Genomic DNA, 21,505 nt, shown 5'->3' on the forward strand with positions numbered 1-21,505 from the left:
ATGTTAAGAAGCAAAATATATGATACACAGCCAGAAAAATATTAATACAAGCAGACTCAAAAATACATAGATGAAGTATTTTTTTAATTTTATATTTTAATTAAAATTTCATTTTTAAAACAGAAATCTAGAAAAATAATGTTCCATATGTTCAGAAATTGGGGAGAAATACAAACCTTAAAAGAAAAATGAGTGAAACCAAAAACATATCTAAATGCAAATTCTAAAGAAAAAATTCAATACTAAAAAAGAAAATGAATAAAATTAACAGCAATTACATATTGAAAGGGAAAAATTCACTGGCTTAACAACCTAGTACTAGAAACTAAACAAAATGAAATACAGAGGGATTTTTTTTTTAATTTTAGAGGATCAATCACCTGAGAAACAATATTTGATTGTCAGTAGAGAAGCGAAATAGAAGAAAAAAAAATATTTGATGAAAATAAATGGCAGAATCTTTTCAAAATTTGATGACTAGACTACAAGACTAGAGATGCTGGAGACTCTAAGAGCCCGGAACAGAACAAACAAAGAAAGCCACACCAGGCGCCACTGGAATAAAATTTCTAAAAACCATAAGTAAATCTAAAAGCAGTCAGAGAAGACAAAAAATATGTACTATTTAAGGTGATATGATGACATTTTTAAAGTATTGAAAAGTAACTTCAACCTAGGATTTCTTATCCAGCAAAAATCTTAAAAGATGTGACAATTTATCACAAGCAGACCTATACTACCAAACATCTTCAAAAGTTATTCTTGTTCATCTTCTTATTTCTAATACAGATATTAATTTTTCTCATTTATAATGTTTTTATTTCATTCAACTCTATTTTGGTCATATTTCATTTTATATCCAGTTCTGTTGTCATCTCAACTTTTTCTCATATTTGAGAAAATATAATATTAAAGTATGTTGAAAATACAAGGTAATTACTAATATTTATCTGTTTTCTGTAAGAAAATACTATTCAAAATGAACTGAAATCAATTAATATATTAACTTTTAAAAGCAGAATTTATTGAAACAGAATATATTTTATTTATTTATTTATTTACTTATTTTAGCAATTAACAGTCAATTTTATTGGGCTTAGACCAGGAGGCCATGGGTCTTGAGGACCTCTGTGAACTTGTTAATTTTCTTCTCCACGTTCTTTTCGGCCTGTTTCCATAGCCTCATGAGCTGTTTCTTGCGGTAATGAATCTTGGCCTTCTCCTTCCTCTTCTCCAAGGTGGCTGTCACTGCCTGGTACTTCCAGCCAACCTCATGAGCCAGGCGCCCTAGGTAGGCAAACTTCCGGGTGGGCTTCAGCCGCACTACCTTGAGGGCAGCAGGAACCACCTGCCGTTTTTTCTTGTAATAGGGTGGCGGGATCCCATCAAACACCTTGAGCCGGTCCAGGGCAAAAACAGAATATATTTTAAGACCACATAATTCCCACCTCATTTTAGGCTGACTGATGCTTCTCAAAGTCTGGGAGACTAATTTTTTTTGTTTTCAGTTTCCTACATTTTAGATATTAAATAGAAGTACACCCTGAGCAAAGCAACTGTGTGTCAAGTTTCTCTGGTCTAATGATGAATGATTTTGTTGGAATGAAAGAAGAGTTCCTATTTCCAAAGACTAATAATTTGATCATGGAGAAGAACACTTTTATTTCAAGCCTTCTTTTGCTAGACATTCTATTTGAAACTGCTACACAGAGACGTTACTCTGTATGTGCACTTTTATTTTTTTACTAATTTTATTCCCCAACCTACAATGTCCCTGTTATTCTGTGCCTTATATTTTTGCACTAGGAGGATAAAAGGACACTAATTTGATAAAAAGCGCAAGGTAGTCACCTGGCTGTCTCAGAAAGCAGATCATGGTCAATAGGTAAAGTGGCTTCTGACTGCTTACTACATCAAGTGGCTCCTATAATACCAATGAACATCAAATTATAGTTAGCATTTTTAAAGTGACTGCTGACTGACCTCAGAGCTCATTTACAGGCCATAATAACTTTTGGAGTACTTTTTACAAAGCTTTGTATTAAGCTTTTTTACAAGCATTTTTTATTTTCATTACAGATAACATTTAAAGTAAATACTATTATTACCTTCATATTACAGATGAGAAAACTGCTGATTGAAAGTGTTAAGTACATTCCCAAAGTCACAGAGCAAGGTGAAAATAAATGAAAGAAAAATATCTCAGTAGATCTTTTAGTGGTGTGAAAATTATTGCTCCTCTTTTTCTTCATCGTTTTTTTGCATACCTAACTTTGTGTGTGTATTGTTCAAGTAAGTTTGCCCAAATAACACTTTCTAATGGCAATTACTTTCAGCCCAATGCTTTTTTCAGCATCAAGTTGATGATGGTGACACTAAGTTATTGCAGACAAAGAGGAGCACATAGGTAGTGACATATAAAACTCAGATCCTTCTATCCTTCTACAACTCTAATTTTTCTTTTTCTTTTTTCTTTTGTCTTTTTAAAATAATTTTTTAAATATTTTTACATCATTGTTCATTTTTAAACAATATTTGTTTCCCCCCACACCCTCAGGTGTAGTCTATTTTATTTTTTTAAAGATTTTATTTATGCACACAACAACTGGGGTATGGGCCAGAGGCTTTGGGGGTGAGAGGATTTACCAGAGACAGAGTGGGGAACAGAACAGGCAGACTGACTGAAATACACTGCTGAGGGGAGCAGCAGGTGAGACAGGAGAGGTCTGCTGTGCCATGTGAGTGGCTTCCTGGCTTGGGATCGAACTCATGCTACAGTGGCTGTGGATTGCTTCATAGATTGCGTCTTAACACCTTGCACCTTATTTTTATTTTTTAAAAGGCCCTCTGATTCTTATTTTAAAAATTAGTAAAAGTAATGTCATCACTTGTCATGTACTTTAAAATTCTGCAATAATAATGTAAATTCACACATAACTAGTGATCCCTTAATTACTCAATAACCCAAGAGTTAATTAAAAAAATCTTCTCTGTGAAGTGAATTTTCTTCAACTTTTCAAAATTATTCACAGTGTCTTAATGTAAGTGTACAAAGTGAACTTCCTTTGTTAAAGATATTTTATAGGCAAAGTAGAGAAAATATAAATCCTTCCATCTCAGAACTCTTGTACAAGTAAAATGTAATTGCTTTTATTAAACTAGACAGATTAACAAAAAAGTAAGTTTAAAAAGAACTGTCCTGAAATCTCAGCACCATACAATTCTTATCTTTCCACGTTTTTTTATACAGACATGATGGAAAAAGCAAAAACAAAATAATTCCAGACATACTCTGGATGAAGTGTGTGGGGTGGGGAGAGACACAATTTATTCAATAGCTCAATAGAATCCATCCTGTTTTAATGACTACTATAATACATTCTTCTAATGTTAGAAGTTTTGTAGTTTTAAATACCTTTAACTTCAAATAGTTGCTTATTTTTACTGAAGGTGTAACTCTTTGTCAGCTTCTAAATCTTTTCCATTTTTAAAAAATAAGGATTCTAACAAATGATGTTCCCTGATAAAGGTAATTTTCCAGAATTCTTAAAGGGTAAATTAACACCATAAAGCCGGGGTTGGCAATTTTTTTCTACAATGAACCTAATTGTAAATAGTTTAGGATTGCGGGTTATACAGCCTCTGTCACAATGGTAGGAATCCCTGGCTTTGCATGGTAAGTGAAAACAGCACTGGAAAAATGACTATGCAATTTGAAACAATAGAAAATAATTTTAATAATTAATGGGTAAAATTTTGACTGCTTTGTAGCCTCTAAAATTGTGAAAGCATAAAACAGACATAGTCAGTTGTAAATATACAGAAATGTCCAAGACAGTAAAATTAATATTATGCTGTAATTTCTAATTTTGAAATCTTTGAGAATCAAGTTGCTTTGCTTCTTCATATAAAGCTTATCATGTGGTAGTAAGGTACTAACATTTTAGAAGACACTACCATTGGGTAAAGGGTATATGGGATGTCTGCATTATTTTTACCACTGGATGAGAATTTAAAGTTATCTCAAAATAAAAGAGATTAATTTAAAAAATACTTAGTAGTAGTTTGACTAATCCTTATTGTTTTATAACTAAATATATAAAGTGGAATTTTTTCTGTGCTTTGGTGCATTGTCATGCCTCTTTGCATTGTTTTTTCAATATTTCAGGAATTTTTTAATGTTATAAAGTATTTCCAAGAGTTTCTTTATTGTGACGATTTTGTCCGTGACATTTTCATTGAAAATATTCATTTTTTCTTCATCACAACCACTTGTTACGTAAGTTCTCCATCAGATCTCTCCAGTTTTGTATGCAGAACCTCTCTAACAGCAGTGGGGTCAATTCATAGTCATCTCTTGCTTCTCTAGCTCTATTACATTATGTTCAAATTTCACTGCTGGTATTATTTCTATTTCTTTGATGCATCTTCTGATTTTTGGCCAACTCTTTCTTCTGATGATGCTCTTTTTATATATGATATAGTTTTTATATAGGAAACAAGGAAGCAATGCAACAACATAATTTCCCGTTTTTTTAAATTGGATAGTGGATGTTCAGTGATCACTTGCTGATGGTCACTAATTATGATATGCCTCTGTTATTTGCATAGCAATTGGGAAACTGAAAAGCTAACAGCAATGTTTGTACTTTATTCAATTACAGCTAATATACCATGGTAACTGAGACTTGAACCATGTTGTGAGAGATTGGTGTTATCTAACTAAATTGTAAAAACAGAAAATTGCACACAACAGAACCATACAAAGCAAGAGCTGCCTATGTTACAACCCTGTTGATATAGCATGAAAGCAAAGATAGTATGTATGTGCACTGCAGTGTTCTGACAAAACTGTATTTGGAAAAGCAGGTAGCTGGCAAGATTTGGCCTGAGGGCCATTGTTTGAGTCTTCTGAGTTATATTGCCTGAGCTGTAAGTCCACTTGCAGTCTAGTTTATATTATAATTTGGAGTCACTGCTATAAAATCTTTTCTTACACAATTTCTTACCCAAATGTGCCTATTCTATCACCAATTAAAGAAATACCCCCAAGCGTAGAGCATGCTATCTTCATAAACTCAAGAAGTGAAATAATGGCCATACTTCCTCATGAGTGATGGGGGGGTACTATTTGCAATAATTTGTCCTTTATTATAGACAGTATATTTTGTTATGTTTCAGTAAACTGGACCCATAAGCATCTCACTAATATTGGTAACCCCTAAATTTTCAGAGATTTTAAATCTCTCACCTTCTGGACTATAAGATTTTTACCTAAGTGCATGACATGTTACCTATCATTCATCATGTCCAATTAACACCATGCCAAATATATAGTAATATCCTATAGGGTATCGACAGAATCCTGTCTATTTGAACTGCAATGCCACAGGGAGAAGGAAAGCTAAAATGGCCTAGAACAAGATTATAAATATTTACACTTATTCTTACCATGTAAAAGCCATTGTGTTTGATTCATCATCTTGACAGGGCTGAAAAATAATGTATTCTTCAGATAATGACACTATATCATATACCTAAAGTTATTTTAATGTGCTCTAACAATTTCTACCACAATAACAGCAATTGGAGCTATTCCTTGGTTCAATTTTTGGTTATCCACTGTCAAACATTAAGATCCATCTGGCTTTTATAGAGTCTACACTAATAAAGTAAATGGGAGCATGAGAGAGACTATTAGTCCTGCATTCTATAGGCCTCCAAAGGTGATGATAATCTCTGCCATTCAGTCCAAGTCCAGGAACTGAGTATTCATTTTGTGTAATACCTTTACCAAGTTGTTGAAGGGACACAATTCCAGAAAATTCCCTTTGGTTTTTCCACTATAACATTCACCTTACAGAAATCGATGGGAGGTAAGGCAATTTTACTACATGGTTTCAAATTCCTTCACACTCCTCACATTCTTTCTCCTTAAATCTTGGTGGTTTGTAACTGACTGAACAAAAGAATGCTGTGAGAGTGAGGCATTATGCCTTCCAGGGTTAGTTCAGGAAAGATCTGGCATTCTCTTCCCTGGTCCGCTGGCACGTTTGTTCAAGGAGAAACCATCAGGTGGATAGTCCAAATTTCTGAGAATACCACGTTAGAGAGTCAGCATGCGCCGATATAAATGACAGTCTCAGATGAGCTTTTTGCCAACAGCCAGCATCAGCTTCTATCCAGCTGAATGAGTCATCTTGGAAGTCTAATCCAGCTCATCTTCATATGAATACAGTCTCAGCCAACATCTGACTGCACCAGTGTGGAAGTCTTAAGTACAAACTGCCTAACATATCTCTTCCCAAATTCCTGACCTAGAAAACATGAAGGAAAAAAAAAATATTTTACGTCATTAAACTCTTGGATAATTTGTTACATGCAATAGTAAATAGTAACCAAAACATAATGTTTTATCAACTAACTAGTGAGATACCCATTTAATTACATATTTGAATACTTGAGCAATGACTAATTGGTATGCATGTAGAATAATTAGAACCATAATGAAATGACCCTGGATCAGAATTCTATTAATTATCCCACCATTATGAGTATGGTTACTCTATAAATTCTTTTGGGGAAGAACTCAGCCTCTCCTTCAGTCTGTGGAGTCTTGGTCTGTAAATTGGCTTGAGTATTGAAACTAGGCAAAGTACTGTGACTTTTTTTTAAGGGTTTTTTTTTTATTTATACAAGAGCTGGGGTACAGGCCAGAGGTGCAGGAGGGTGAGAGGATTCACCAGAGACAGAGTGGGGAACAGAACAGGCAGATGGACTGAAATACACTGCTGAGGGGAGCAGCGGGCATGACAGGAGAGGTCTGCTTCTCCATGTGGGTTGCTCCCTTGCCAGCCAGTAATCAAACCTGCACTGCAGAGGCTCCAGATAGCTTAACAGCGGGGTGCTCAACCTGCTGCGCCACCGGGGAGGTCACTGTAATGTGACTTTTATTAAGAGAATGCCTCTTGACCTCTTAATCACCAAGGATTCTGTTTTGTTTGTTTTGCTTTATAAATAAAGCAACATCATTGCTGGCTGTCCATATAGCTCATTCTCAGGAGCACTGTACTCTAGTAACAATCATCACAGCTATGGCTGTTCTAGTCCCTGGTTTCCACTTTGGCCCTGACACATTTTTCAATAATTCCACTCCCATTCCTCCTGACAATTAAGCCCTACTACCTGGCCTCTATTAATTTGGCATTCCGTCACCTTCATTTTGTTTAGATAGCATCATATTTTAGAATCATTCCTAACCCACAGAGAACAGCCACCACATCAGTGAGGTGAACCCTTCATTAACAGAGCTCTTACCACTTGCTAAATGAACTGTCTTAGGGTTCCCATAGGGTATCACAGACCTATATACTACATACCTATATATACATATACTTTTACTGCCTTATTTGTGAGATTTTTACCTGCTTTTCCTGTGTGCCATTGTATCTCTGTATTTTTTTAAACATTTATATATTTATGCATACAAGAACTGGGGTATAGACCAGAGGTACGGGGGTAAGGGTGAAATATTTCAACAGTGAGAGTGGAGAGCAGAACATGCGGATCCACTGAAACACACTGCTGAGGGGAGCAGTGGGCGAGGCAGGAGAGGTCTGCTGCACCATGTGGGTTGCTCCTGGCCAGTGGGGGATCAAGGATCAAACTCATGCTGCAGCACCTGGCGATAGCTTGATAGCACTGTCTTTAAGCCCTGTACCACCAGGGAGTCCATGTATTTTTCTTTTATTTAGTTAGGGCAATCATCTCCAAATTAAGAAAAAAAAAAAAAGTAACATCTTCCTGGGTCCTTGTCAAAGTTTTAATTTCTGTATTATAGGGAAGGGATTCTATATGAAGAAACTTTCCCTTATGCAACTTGCTATTTTTTTTAATTTTATTTTTATTTTTTTATACAAGAACCAGGGTATAGGCCAGATGTGTGGGAGGGTGAGAGGATTCACCAGAGACAAAGCGGGGGACAGAACAGGTAGACTGACGAAATACACTGCTGAAGGGAGCAGGGGCATGACAGGAGAGGTCTGTCATGCCATGGGGGACCCTCGCCAGCCAGCCAGAATCGAATTGCTGCTGCAGAGGCTGCGGACAGCTTCACAGCGTGGCCCTCAACCGCCTGCGCCACCAGGGGAGGCCCTCTATTTTATTTTTAAATAAAATTGTATTATTTACCATTGGTTTGTAATACTGTATAAACTTCCTGAGTACAGTTTCCCACTTCAACATGTCTATGTCACCACACCTGTAGTTCTAGAGCTAGTCCCAATATCAAATTGACTTTTTCTACCCATTTGTCCTCTTCGTCCTATCCCCCTTCCACTCTGGTAACTCATTTTTCTTTTCACAGAACTCGAGTCATTTTTTGGGTTGTGTTTTGTTAATTTGTTAGCTTTGTTTATTTCTCTTTTTTTTAAAGATTTATTTATTTATGCATACACGAACTGTGGTGTAGGCCAGATGTACAGGAGGCATGGGGAAGGTAAGAGGATTCACCAGAGACAGAGTGGGGAACGGAACAGGCAGACTGACTGAAATATATTGCTGAGGGGAGCAGTGGGTGAGACAGGAGAGGTCTGCTGCACCATGTGGGTAACTCCCTGGCGGGGGATTGAACACATGCCACAGGGATGTGGATAGCTTCATAGTGCTGCATTTTAACCCCTTGTGCCACCAGGGAGGACCCCAACTTTGTTTATTTCTAATCCACATATGAGTGAAATCATCCAGTAACTGTTTTTCACATTCTGACATATTTCACTTAGCATTGTCACTTCAAGATCTATTCAAATTGTCACAAAAGGAAGAATTTCATCTTTTTTAATAGCCAAGAAGCACTCCATTGAGTATATACACCATGACTGAATGACTGGTCATCGATTGATGGGCATGTAGTCTCTTTGCATGTCTTGACTGTTGTGATAATGCTGCTATAAATATAGAGGTGCATATATATTCTATAATTCATGCTCTCATAGTCTTTAGATATATATACCTAGGAATGGTATTGCTGGATCATATATGAGTTCTCTATATATTTTGGATATGAATCCCATATCAGATATATGATGTGCAAATATCTTCCCCCAGTTAGGAAATTACCTTTTCACTGTACAAAATGTTTTTAGGTTGATGTAGTTCCATTTTTTTCAATTTTGCTGTTATTTCCTTTGCTGTTGGAGTCAGGCACAAAGACTTCTCTGAGATGAAAGTCCAGGAGTGCATTTCCTATTTTCTTCTATTCATTGTATGATTTCAGATCATATATCCAATTATTTAATCCATTTTTAAAAAGATTTATTTATTTATACAAGAACCAGGGTACAGGCCAGATACACAGGAGGGTGAGAGGGTTCACCAGAGACAGAGCGGGGAACAGAACAGGCAGACTAAGAAATACACTGCTGAGGGGAGCAATGGGCGAGACAGGAGAGGTCTGCAGTGCCATGTGGGATCCTCGCCAGCTGCGCTCAACCATCTGCGCCACCAGGGGAGGCCCTATTTAATCTGTTTTTAATTAATTTTTATGTATAGTGTTAAATAACCATCTAGATGTGTGTGTGTCTGTGTCTGTGTCTGTCCAGGTTTCTCAGCATTATCTGTTGAAAAGGCTTTCTTTTCTCCAGTGTATGGTCAAAGTTACTTTACCATAAATTCATTGTTCATATATTATATGAGATTATTTCTGGACTCTCAGATCTATTTGATTGGTCTGTGTGTCTGTTTTTATTGTTTAATTTTTTTTAGATTTATTTATTTATGCATATAAGAGCTGGAGTACAGGCCAGAGGTGCGGGGTTAAGAGGATTCACCAGAGACAGAGTGGAGAACAGGACAGGTGGATTGACATAAATACATTGCTGAGGAGGGGCAGCATGGCACAGGTCTGCTGCGCCATGTGGGTGAGCTCCCTGGCCGGGGATTGAACTAGTGCTGCAGTAGCTGAGGATTGCTTAATAGTCCTGATGCTTAACCCCTCACGCCACCAGGGAGGCCCTATGTGTCTGTTTTTAATTCTAGTATTATATGTTTTGATTACTATTGCTGTGCACTATAGTTTAAAGTCAGTTTACACACAACTTAATTTTTCTTCTTTCTTGTCATGATTGTCTTTGCTATCCAGAGTCTGTTTTGGTTCTATACAATTTTTAGAATTGTTTATTCTATTTTCTTGAAATTTTCCATTGGATTTTTAATAGGGAGTGCATTAAAAATATAAATGACTTTAGATAAGATTCCTATTTATTTATTTTTATTTTTTAAAGATTTATTTATTTATGCTTACAAGAGCTGGGGTACAGGCCTCATATGTGGGGGGTGAGAGAATTCACCGGAAACAGAATGGGGAGCAGAACAAGTAGATTGACCGAAGTACACTGCTGAGGGGAGCAGTGGGCAAGACAGGAGAGGTCTGCTGAGCCATGTGGATTGCTCTCAGGCTAGCCAGGGATCTAACTCGTGCTACAGAGGCTGCGGACTGCTTCACAAGGCTGCAGTCTTTGCGCCACCAGGGAGGCCCCAAAATTCCTATTTTAATAGTGGTTTTTCTTCCAATCCGTGAACACAGGATATATTTCCAATCTTTTGTATTTTATTTCTTTTAGCAATGTTTTATTGTTTCAAATTTACAACTCCTTTGTTATGTTTGTCCCTAGGTATTTTATCAATTTTGATGTAGTTGTGAATGGGTTTACTTTCTATTTTCTCTTTCTTCCATTTCATTGTTTGTATATAGAAATGTAACACATTTTTGTATATTTATTTAGTATCCTGTTACTTAACAGTTTTCATTGATTATTTCAAGTAGTTTTTGGTGGAATCTTTAATATTTCTTATATATATTTATTGTCATGTGTAAATAATGGTAATGTTACCTCTTTTCTAATTTGTATTTCCTTCGTATATTTCTCTTGACTAATTGCTCTGGGTAGGTCTTGCAAAACTCTGTTGAACTGTAGTAGTCAGACGGGATATCACTTTCTGGTAATTGAATCTTGAGGAAAATATTTCATTTTATCACCATTGTGTGTGATGTGACCTGTGGGTTCATCATATATGACTCTTACTATGATAAAGTATGTTCTTTCTATTTCTAGTACATTGAAAGTTTTAGCATATATGGGTGCTACATCTTGTCAGATGCCTTTTCACCATCCATTGATATGATCATTTGATTTTTGTCTTTCCTTTGTTTATGTGGTGAATTAACTGCTCTGCATATGTAGTATCTTCTTGTAAATACATAAAGAAAATTTTATTTTCTGATGCTAAAGAACAATAAAAGATGAAGAACAGTCTCAGGATTGATATAGAAGGGTAGAGGAACCCCAACAAATTAACTATGCTTTGGATTGGGAGAAAGAGTAGAACCCTGAATAAGAAGGCATTTCAACTTTCTTGCATTGCCTTAAAATAATAATCAACGATAGCTACAATGTTAGTCTACCTTTGTTGTTTTCTAGTGCATTGATATTACCCAGCAAAAGTCATCTAATTCTATGTAATCCCATACAAGAGTGATTACTTCCCTTTTATTTTTAAGAAATACCCCAGATATTATTCTACACAGTGCATTTCTTTCCCATTGTTAACTACTGGTGAAAGCTCAATAAGTGATCACTCTAGTATACCTTATTTCCCAGTACTAACAGAAATTAGATTGATAATGCCAGTCCACCAGCAAGTGATATAGTTCTAATATCTCATAAATAAAGTTTGCTCTTTAGTATCACTCTTAGTAAACATTGACTTTGGTCAGGGCATTCAGAAATAGTATTTAGATATGAATTTGCATGTGGATATTATATTAGGGAAGACATATTGGAACACCTATAAGGAAGTAAAGGAGCAAAAATAGACAGAGGGAGAAGTGGAACTGTGTAACAGAGGCCTCAGTCAATTCAAACACATCTCAGTACGAGTTGGTTCCTCAGAATCATCTCAGGTTAAAACAATGGATCCAGGTCTTTGGAGACTCCCATGTACCAGACATTGAATGTGAACTTACCCCAAGAATAGTTTTGAATTTGTGAGAGGCAACATCTTTGGTTTGGGTGTAATTACCAAAGTAAAATAAATGCTAGTCATCTTTAACCAATACCATGATTACTAGAGCAATGAGTGTCTCCATCCTGAAGGGTAGATCTAAAGGCCATACAGAAGAATGCACTACAATTCACTAAGTACATGGAAGGTGATATAACAGTAATGCACATATTCATCGAGGAATCTGATAAGTGGTAAAAACACTGTGTCAGAGGTCTTCATTAGAGAATGCATTGTAGCACAGAAAAGACTCATGTAGTAAATAGAGTCCAGATAGTATGCTTAACTAAACTGGAGAGAAGACACTACCTACAGTAATTCCTAATAAGAAGTAAAACAAACAATTAAGTTTGTTGTTTGGAATACAAAACAAGTCTTCTCAACTTAAAACAAGAAAATGTTATTCTGATCAAAAAAAAAAGTAAAAACTAAAAGTTGTCTGCAAGTATTAATAAAGTTCTTACATGACCTCACAGAACAGTGTGGTTATCAGAAGAGAAATGATAGAACTTGGCATTTCAAAGAGGAAAAATAGCCCAACCAAAGCTTTTGGGAAATGCAACCCTTAGACCTCATCCCCACTAAGAATTCTCATCATTTATCTTATGGGGAAAAAAAATCAGAACTTCACTGAAGGGTATATTCAAAAGGAAATGGTTATAGGTATCTCATACCTATAGAGTTTGGACTCAGTAATTATCAAATTGCAGTAAATCTTAAGCAATTTCCAAGTTATAGAATGCCTATAAAATGCTTATATTTAGAAAGTTTGACTGTGTCAACTCTGCCTGATTGTGGCAGTCACTATTCCGGAATCTAAGACAGAAAAATCAGGGAAATCTCATAAAGATAAAGAGTTTTAAGTGAGCCTGATCACTGATTCTGTCTAGATTGCCTACCTATACAAATATTGACACAATGACAAGGATTTTGACAGAATTAGTAACTGTTATTATAAAATATTAATAATGCAATTGGCAATGAAATTATTTAAACTAAACTGCATTGAGAGAATCAGTAATTATTTGTAATATGAAAGTTTAGAAATTATTTTTATTGGCAGGAAGTGGGAAAGAGGGAACATCTGAGTCTTTCTGTTTCTCTATTTTATAAGCAATTTGAGGGTAGTATTGGAATGTATCATATTCACATTTGTAGTCCTACAAATTAGAAATTTCCGTACTTATTGATATTTGCAAAGTGAAATGAAAATATGCCTCAACAATATTTCAATGCATTTAATGTTTTATAAACTGTTAAGTCTTTTGCCTATAATTTTCTTAACTCTAAAACTTGTTATGCTTCGACATTTGACTTCAGGTTTGTCGTATCCCTCTCTTCCCTGTTTGTAACCTGCCTAATCCAGTTCTGCCCTTTTAATGTCATTTCCTACTTCCAAGTGCCGGAGATAGGTCTTCAGTCTGTGTTCTCCTTCTGTCCTAAGTTTAGCAAAGGATTTTCACCATACAACAGTGACCTTCAAATCCATGCAGTAGAGCCCTTTTTCTTCTTCCCTGACTGAAGACAGAAAGAAAGAAATTTCCACCCTGTCAGCTCTTTGCTATCTTTCATGGATTTCCATTGCTCACAACTTTAACTGTCTAAATTTAAAATCATGCTTTCAACCTTGAAATTCAACCTGTAAGTGAATTTCCAAAGCCATTTAAGTATTGTAGACAGTTTATTAAGGGAGTTTATATCAACTTTTGATGATATAAACATGTAACATTTTTTTTTGCAAATACTCCTATGTAGTAAGTTCCTTAATCCCTTGGAGTTTTCAGTGCATTTATAGCCATTTCTGAGTAATGAGATTAGTTTCATTCCAGGATTTAGTAGGCTATAGCATTATTATTTTTTAAATTTCACATTAAACTAAACTCAAATGTTTTCTTCTCCCTTTTATTTAACCTAGGCAAAATCCTTTGTGACTTTGGTGTTTTGAAAGAAGAGCAGGGAAAGGAAAGAAATGAGATATCTAGCTATTTATATATCCCTTCCCTTCCTTTTCTAGCTAGTTACTCTGGCTGGAAGGAGAAATGGAGAGGTGGCATGAGAGTGTCCCTTAACTATCAGGGAGAGTTGGCATGCCTGTCAGGCTGATTACTGTTGTTTCTCTTGAGAACTAAAGTGGGCAATTCTTGCTTTCTATGTAGCAACTAAATGCTGGCTTTCTTCAGAGACACACCTACTGGTTATTTTATTAAGTATCCCTTAAGAAGGGGTGTTCAATAGCACAATTTTCTAATGCCAAAGATCAGCTCAGGCTTAATTCATCCCAATGCCACTCATTTCCCACCAGTATCAATATATCCAAAGCCTCTTACTGATAAGTCCCTTCTGTCTGCTCAGTAGGCATCGCCAAATTGTGAAGGTCAAGCAGCTCCACTCAGCAACCTCTTTCTTAGCACTGCCATTTCTTTCTAATTCTCTCTTCTGCTTGTGTTGTACATGAGCACAACGGAGATGTCACTGGCTAAGCAGATAGCCACTGGAGAACAAAATCCTTCCTTTCTTTTGGGCATTCATTATTCAGAATTATTCCCTTGGCTTTGGAAAGGAGAAACATTTTCTCTAACAGCATTAACAGAATTCCCCTTGGACCCATCTTATTTTACAGTTCCTTAATATACTGTCTCCTGTGCTCGGGCGACTTTTTTTGATGAGACAGGGAAATGCTTATGTGGTCTCATTTGACCACATTGAGAAAATACTAAACTTTGTTCCTTAAGGAGATCTAGTGGGCAAGACCGACCATGAGCAGCCAGGAAGCTTTGACTCGAGCTAGACTGACAGATCTTTTCAAGTTTTCAAGTTGGCCAAGTCAAGGGGATTTGCTGAGATGTAGTGAAGTCTGGCCAGATGGCAGTCAGAGCAAGAGACAGAGAAAGACATCTATTGTCAAAGTTAGAATCACAGTCAACTGACTCCTATGAAATACCAAAAGGAATTTTATTACATAGGAGAACAACATACATAGCAATTTTTAAATAAATATTAAAAAAAGAATTTATGTTTTGAGCACATCTGAATGTTCATAGATTGAAAAGTATTTCTTAAACCACAAGAAAAAGTCAGATATAATTGGCATCTGATTGGCAAACATACAATAAAACTAAAGCATCAATAAAGTAGAAATTTTCTGCAATGTCTCTAACAGGCATCTCCACACCTAAACCATTCTAAATCTTTTATAAGTGGAAATGGAGAGTTCTTTATGAGATTTGTGCAGCAGGACTGGGCTTGCTCCACTTCCAATTATTCTTAGGTGCCATGTGGTGCTTCAGCCACCTCAGCTGCACACCTCTCTCCCCACACAGAATGCCATGGTCACCACACTGCTCTGTCCCAATTACTAGGAACACTTTCTGCCACTGAAGATATGAATATTTTGCATTTCCTTTGCAACTATCAGTACCTATGTAGCTTTCTGTGCTTGGCCATAAAACAGTAATGTTCCGAGCCCTTTGGTTTTTATGCAGAAGTCTTAGCTTGCACAGCATTTTAAGTATTATGACCTCTCTCTTGCTCTATTTTTTTTTTTTGACCTGATCCAAAGGTGCTGATGTAGGAGAAAGGATAGAGTTCATGGAGAGGTGATATTGAGATTGTCCTCATATCCCTCACCCTGTAGACTTTATTCTTTTCCAGTACTGCCTGGAAGACTAGGTGTGACTTGATTATGAAGTAGATTAGGTGTCTTAGTCCTAGTGACTTAGTAATAGGGGCTTGACTTAGTTATCATGTATGAATCATCTTAAAAATGACCAATTTCTTTAAAATAAGGTACATATACACATTCACATACAAACTCACCGCATTTATTTCCAAGACTGAAAGTATACTCCATAAGGAAAGAATCTAAAAATAAAAATGAAATAAAATACTGAAAAAGTACAACTGATCCAGCATATTTCAAACATACTTTTCCTTACAAAGTGTGCTGTCAAAATAATTCTCTGCTGATATTATAACTGCACACCTTTTTTTCCTATATTTTTCTGATAGAACAAAAATCCAGTTGGTTTTGTTAATTTATAAAGACAATTCTGTCCAATTAACACAAAAGTGTTTAAATATTGTCAGAGGGAAATTATTCTATCAAATGAGCTAACTTCATCTAAAAAATCGTATCTAATCATTTGATACTATAAACAGTATTCTTTCAAAGGCATTTTCTAAAACATATTGCTCTACAAGTGCATATATTATAGATTATGATCCCTGAAGTTAATTTATGTCATTTCCTGGACATGACTTAGTAAACAACCTGAGACTGTCATATCTGATCAGAATGAACGTGCAAAAATGACTTTCTAGTAAGAACAAACCATGTTTGTTTGTGAATTGGAATAGTCTCCCTGTTTTCTTCCCCCATACAATACCCCCCTCCTTTTTCCTCTCCCCCTTACTCCTCTCCCCTCCACCTGAGTTCCTCTTTTTGACATTCTACTTTGCAAATTCTACCTGCCTTGATCTACCTGAAATCTGAACTGTGTCTCCAAACTCACAATTCTAAAATTGTTCTCCATGTGTATCATGAAAACATCAATGAGCTCACCTCTTTTTGTTTTCCTCCTCTCAGATATTATCATCCTGCTATTTCTGTAGCACAACAGTCATCGCCTTTTATATGTGCATATAAATATAATTGTTTAAAGGAGAACAAATCTGGTCCCTGTTTTCCAGTCATAATCTTAAGTATTAAATGTGTATATAAAGCTTTTATTTAGTCCGTTCTTACTAGTGCAAGGAAGGAATTTAGATGTGTTTGACCATGAACCCATTTGTTTTTCAGTTAATTGCTATTTCTTTTCCCAGAGACATAAAAGTCAAAGAGATTCACAATCGCCTAAATTAACTAGAATCCTAAAAACAAGCAGCTGGAGTTTCGGTGGATAGGAATGTGCACTTAATGTGCATTGGGAAGAAAAGTAGAAAAGTAGGAGCTTTGTTGTTTTAGGTTAATTCTGTTGGTCATGCTTCGCTATCTCTATCTGTATTACTTAAAAATCTGTTGTTCAGAGTAACTGATAGGAACTCTAGTTGTTTTTGGAAGAATTGAAAAATACATATTCATGCTTGATTTAAAAGTGGAAACTTCTATCATTAATTCACCATCCTGGGTATGAATGTATGCTACAAAGCCACCAATATATATTTTCTGAATAGAATAAAGTCACTTTCAAATGGATGTATTGAATATTGGGTAATAACTCATATTCTACTTTGATAAATACTTTAAAATTATATTTATAAGTAGATATTTGAAAATAAATTCATGTCTGTAAAGTAATTATGAAATGAACAAACATAATTATTAACTTGCGAAAACCAAGTCTATTTTCTTATATAAATATTTTCCAGATCACTTTCTAAATGGTTATTTAGAGGTACATTTTGTTGGTGATTATGTTTTCCTCAGCAGAAAATAAACCTAATACTTCCTTCTAATTTAATTAATGTACTCCTATGGCAAATTCAATTTTGTCAACAATGATAAGATGTGCTTCTCTTTGTCTCAAAAATGTTTTAATCACCTGATAGGTGCAAAAAAAAAAAAAGAAATTCCAGGAATCTGATCTTGTAAATTTTAATAGAGTATTAACTAGTCCGCCTAATTAAATTAAACTAGTTTAATATTTGATCAAGAAAAAAAGGTAACCCTTGAGCACATTTTAATAAGCCTACTTTAAAATCCTTCCATCACTGCCATTGAAGATCTGCAAGAAGAAATTCCACAAGTGATGCTATTTTTCACATCTCTCCAAAGACATTATCATTTAAACAATTGTGTTGGATAGCACAATATATCCAGAAAGCATTAAGGGAGGGAGAGTCTCCTCACCATCACCCTCCCAACATCAATTAGTTTGAGTCCAAATTAAGAACTGCACTTTGCAACTCACCCCAAAATCTGTGTTGTCACTGGAAATGTTTCAGAAAGTTTCCTTCTTCTTTATGCCATTCAGTTAAGTATTACAAAACAGCATGAGTTCATTCACAGTGCTTTCCAAAATATGTCTTGCAAATGCCAACAACTGAGCACAACCTGAAACATCTGCGGATTTGGTCATTTATGGGGCAAAGTAATCATTTTCCATACTCTTTAAAACCAGCTGTTCACAGGCATTAATTGCCATGTCACTTACATGCTTTAGAACAGCAGCATTTGACAATGGCACACGTGTTAATTTGTTTATCACATCTGGTTCTTTTTCAGTGAATACCATCTTCATGGCAGATGGCAATAGAAGAGCTGTTGCAATTATGTAGTTTTAGAGGGCTTTGAGTTGCAATGGATACAGTATGCATTTAAGTGACTACTTTTTTCTATTAAACCCTTATGAAAAATTCTTGAAATTTTTGGCTAAAGAGTTCTATAACAGAGGTTTTGTTTTATTTTTAGTAATGCACGTGTGGATTTTATGATGAGGAAGAAAGTTCAAAGACATACTATTTTCACATGTCAGATCTTCAAAATATATACACTGTCTATCTTTGAGAGATGCCATGCCTATATCCTCTCTTCTTCAATTGACCCAAGATCATCAGAGCTTTCCCACAGAGGGAGGGATTAATATTGACAGTTTCCAACACCCAGAGCACTTAAAACAAATTTTGACTTTCACAAGATATATTTGAGACCACTGAAAACTCCTTTTAATGTGAAAAGGAAAATACAACATTAGTTATTTTTTTCTAGTTTCCTGCTGGTTCCTCTCAGCTTGCTTACAAATACACTACCCTGAAGATCTGGTCAGCCTATGAAAAGTAATTTTTATAATAATTCTATAAAATGTGAAGTCACTCTGAAATTAATATAAATCTAGTAGTTTATGCTTGAATACTCAATCTATTTTACATTCTTCCTTTTATTTTATTTTTTTGTGTGTGTGTAGAAGAACAGGGGTGTAGTCCAGAAGTGTGGGGGATAAAAGGATTCACCAGAGACAGAGTGGGGATCAGAACAGGCAGATCTACTGCAATACACTGCTGAGGGGAGCAGCAGGGAGATAGGAGAGGTCTGCTGCACCATATGTGGGTTAGTTCCCTGGCCTGGCCAAGGATCAAATTCAGGCCAAAGAGGTGATAGTTCTGAGACTTAACCCCTAGGCCACCAGGAAGGTCCTATTTTACATTCTTGATGCTTTGTTTTTTATATTTCCTTGGTGGTCTCGTTTCTTATGGTGTCAAAATTTTCAGTTCTTTTGCTTCTCGGTCTCCACTCCTGTCTGGAACCTCAGTCTCTAGTTTTAGCCTTCATCCAAGTAAACTTTGTGTTTCTAAAGAAGGGAATATAAGTCCTATAAACTAAAATAATGTTGCAGAGCATTGTCAGTTTAATCATATCCTAAAATATAAACATAACAGTGAATAGAACAGGAAGACTATAAACAATCTAATTTCATAAAACACACCTGCTGTAGCAACTGTTTCTATAGTTGAACACAAGAGTTTATTAAATAACTTAGCTTAGCAGATCTCTCCAACTCATTTTATGTCCTCTGACCATCTGCCTCTGGATTACTTAAATAGATCTTTACCTGGTTGAGTGTCCTAAATATTTCTTCTTACAAGATCTGAATTCTTGATGATCTCTTTATTGAGATGCTATACTTTTCCATTGACTGGAACTATTTAGCAAGGAACTATTAAGATGTGCTTCAAATTTTCTTAAAATAATGACTTGGAAAATCCCTAAAGTTTCAAATCTGGTTCCCTTTGCAAAAATATTATATCAACGATTTATTTTTTAATAATTGGATTAACTCTCCTAGCTACTACAATGACAACTGAATCCTTGTGATTCATTTTCATGAAAGGCTATTTGATCTGGTGATTTTTTCAACTTGTGTTTCACGGAAAACATAGTCAAGGCACCTCATGGAAACATTACTTCCTTTGGTATAATAATGTGTAAAACCACTGAGTCAAAGGTCATGAGGAAAGGTGAATAAATTCTTCCAGTAGCGATTCATATCTCTTACATTTGCTTCCTGATCCTTACATACCCTTACGTACTGGTTATGGTGGAGATGGCACAAAATGTTGGTCAGTAGTCTGAGCCATATACTCCATTCTGTAAGACTATATACCAAATTTGGAGGGTATGGTCCTTCTCTGCCATGGTAGCTAAGCCTAATTTAACGGGCAATTCTATTGTACTATTACATTAGCTTCTTCTGGATGATGGGGAATATTGATGATTAATAATATATACCCTGGGACTGAGCCACTGCCACTTGTCCTTTCCAAAAAATAAGGCCTTGATTGGATAGAATTTTGTGGGAAAATACTGTAGAGTTCACATTTTGCAGAATTTTTTTGAGAAGAGAGGCAAATACATTTAATGAATAGGGCATTGTGAGAACAAAATATGATGGCCAACATAATTAACATTTCATCAGGTAAAAAGTTGGTTCTTGTTGCCAACCTATAAGGAAATAGTACCCTACAGAAGCTCAGCCTCAGCTAAAACCAAATGGAAAACAAAACAAGTTGATATAATAAATCTATACTATAGCACGGAGAATAGAATAAGAAAGGGAAGAGAACAGGTGGATTTGGGAAGCAAAATGAAGGCTCTCAATAAAGCAATAAAATAAAAATAATAAATGAACAAATGGAAAAATTTATCAATTTAATTCAGAATTAAAGTACTGCTATTAAATAGTGAAAAGCTGCATTTCATCTATCAGATTGGCAAAGTATTTTTAACAACATTGACAACAGTGTTGGTGCATAGAGAATGTAATGAAAGTACTCCCACATGCTGCTCATAAAAGTAAAAATTAATATTCCTTTGGGAAGTAAATTTTCATCAAAATCTAAATGTACTGAACCAGACTCTACTTCAAGGAATACAGGAATGGAATATTTATAAAAAGCACAGAAATATTGCTCAAGTTGTTTATTGCTTCACTGTGCAATCAACAAAATATGGAGGAATTTTAAAGTCTATAAATATGGTATAGTTGGACTGGCCTAATATGAGAATAAAATAAATTATGGCACAATGAAGAACAATGAAATTTGATTCAACTGTTTTAAAGAATATTATAAAATCTATGGGTACTAACATGGAATCAATTTTGTGACATAAAATATAAAAATTAAGTTGCAAAATTACAGAACTATATGTAGAGTTTGTGTGTTTGATAATTAAAAAAATATAGTCATGAATATCCAGACATTAATCAGATTTTTTTATAAAATGTACCCATTATCTGGAGTAGTTTTCAGGAAAGCCTGATCTGGGGAAGTACTTGGAATGTTTTATAAAAAGGTAAGAGAGCTGCATAATAGGAATCTAGAAAACCTAAGTATGTACCAGGAAAAAGAAAAACTATAAGAAAGAAAAAATCAAAATCAACAAATAACTATAAACCAGAGACACTCTTTGTGGGGGCGGGGGGCGGTGAAGGAGGGATTGGGGTCAAAA

At 35.4% G+C, this 21,505-nt stretch overlaps 2 protein-coding genes across 2 annotated transcripts in view; one reads left to right on the forward strand and one right to left on the reverse strand.

Moving 5' to 3' along the window:
* The window catches only part of KYNU (kynureninase), a 714,170-nt gene that overhangs the window by 300,904 nt on the left and 391,761 nt on the right, over nucleotides 1-21,505 (forward strand). The gene's annotated exons all lie outside the window — the stretch shown is intronic.
* LOC119255112 (60S ribosomal protein L13a-like) lies at nucleotides 1,075-1,453 on the reverse strand. The gene has a single exon (XM_037522091.2). It carries the CDS (start codon nucleotides 1,451-1,453, stop codon nucleotides 1,097-1,099), a length of 357 nt encoding a protein of 118 aa, XP_037377988.1. The 3' UTR covers nucleotides 1,075-1,096.

This window comes from Talpa occidentalis, unplaced genomic scaffold (genome assembly GCF_014898055.3).
Source record: "Talpa occidentalis isolate TD23 unplaced genomic scaffold, MPIMG_talOcc4v2.1 talOcc4.3, whole genome shotgun sequence".
NCBI classification, from domain to species: domain Eukaryota; kingdom Metazoa; phylum Chordata; class Mammalia; order Eulipotyphla; family Talpidae; genus Talpa; species Talpa occidentalis.

Bases quoted from the DNA above. Each gene is read 5' to 3' on its own strand.
- LOC119255112 (XM_037522091.2), bottom strand. From the start codon at position 1,453: ATGAGGTGGGAATTATGTGGTCTTAAAATATATTCTGTTTTTGCCCTG.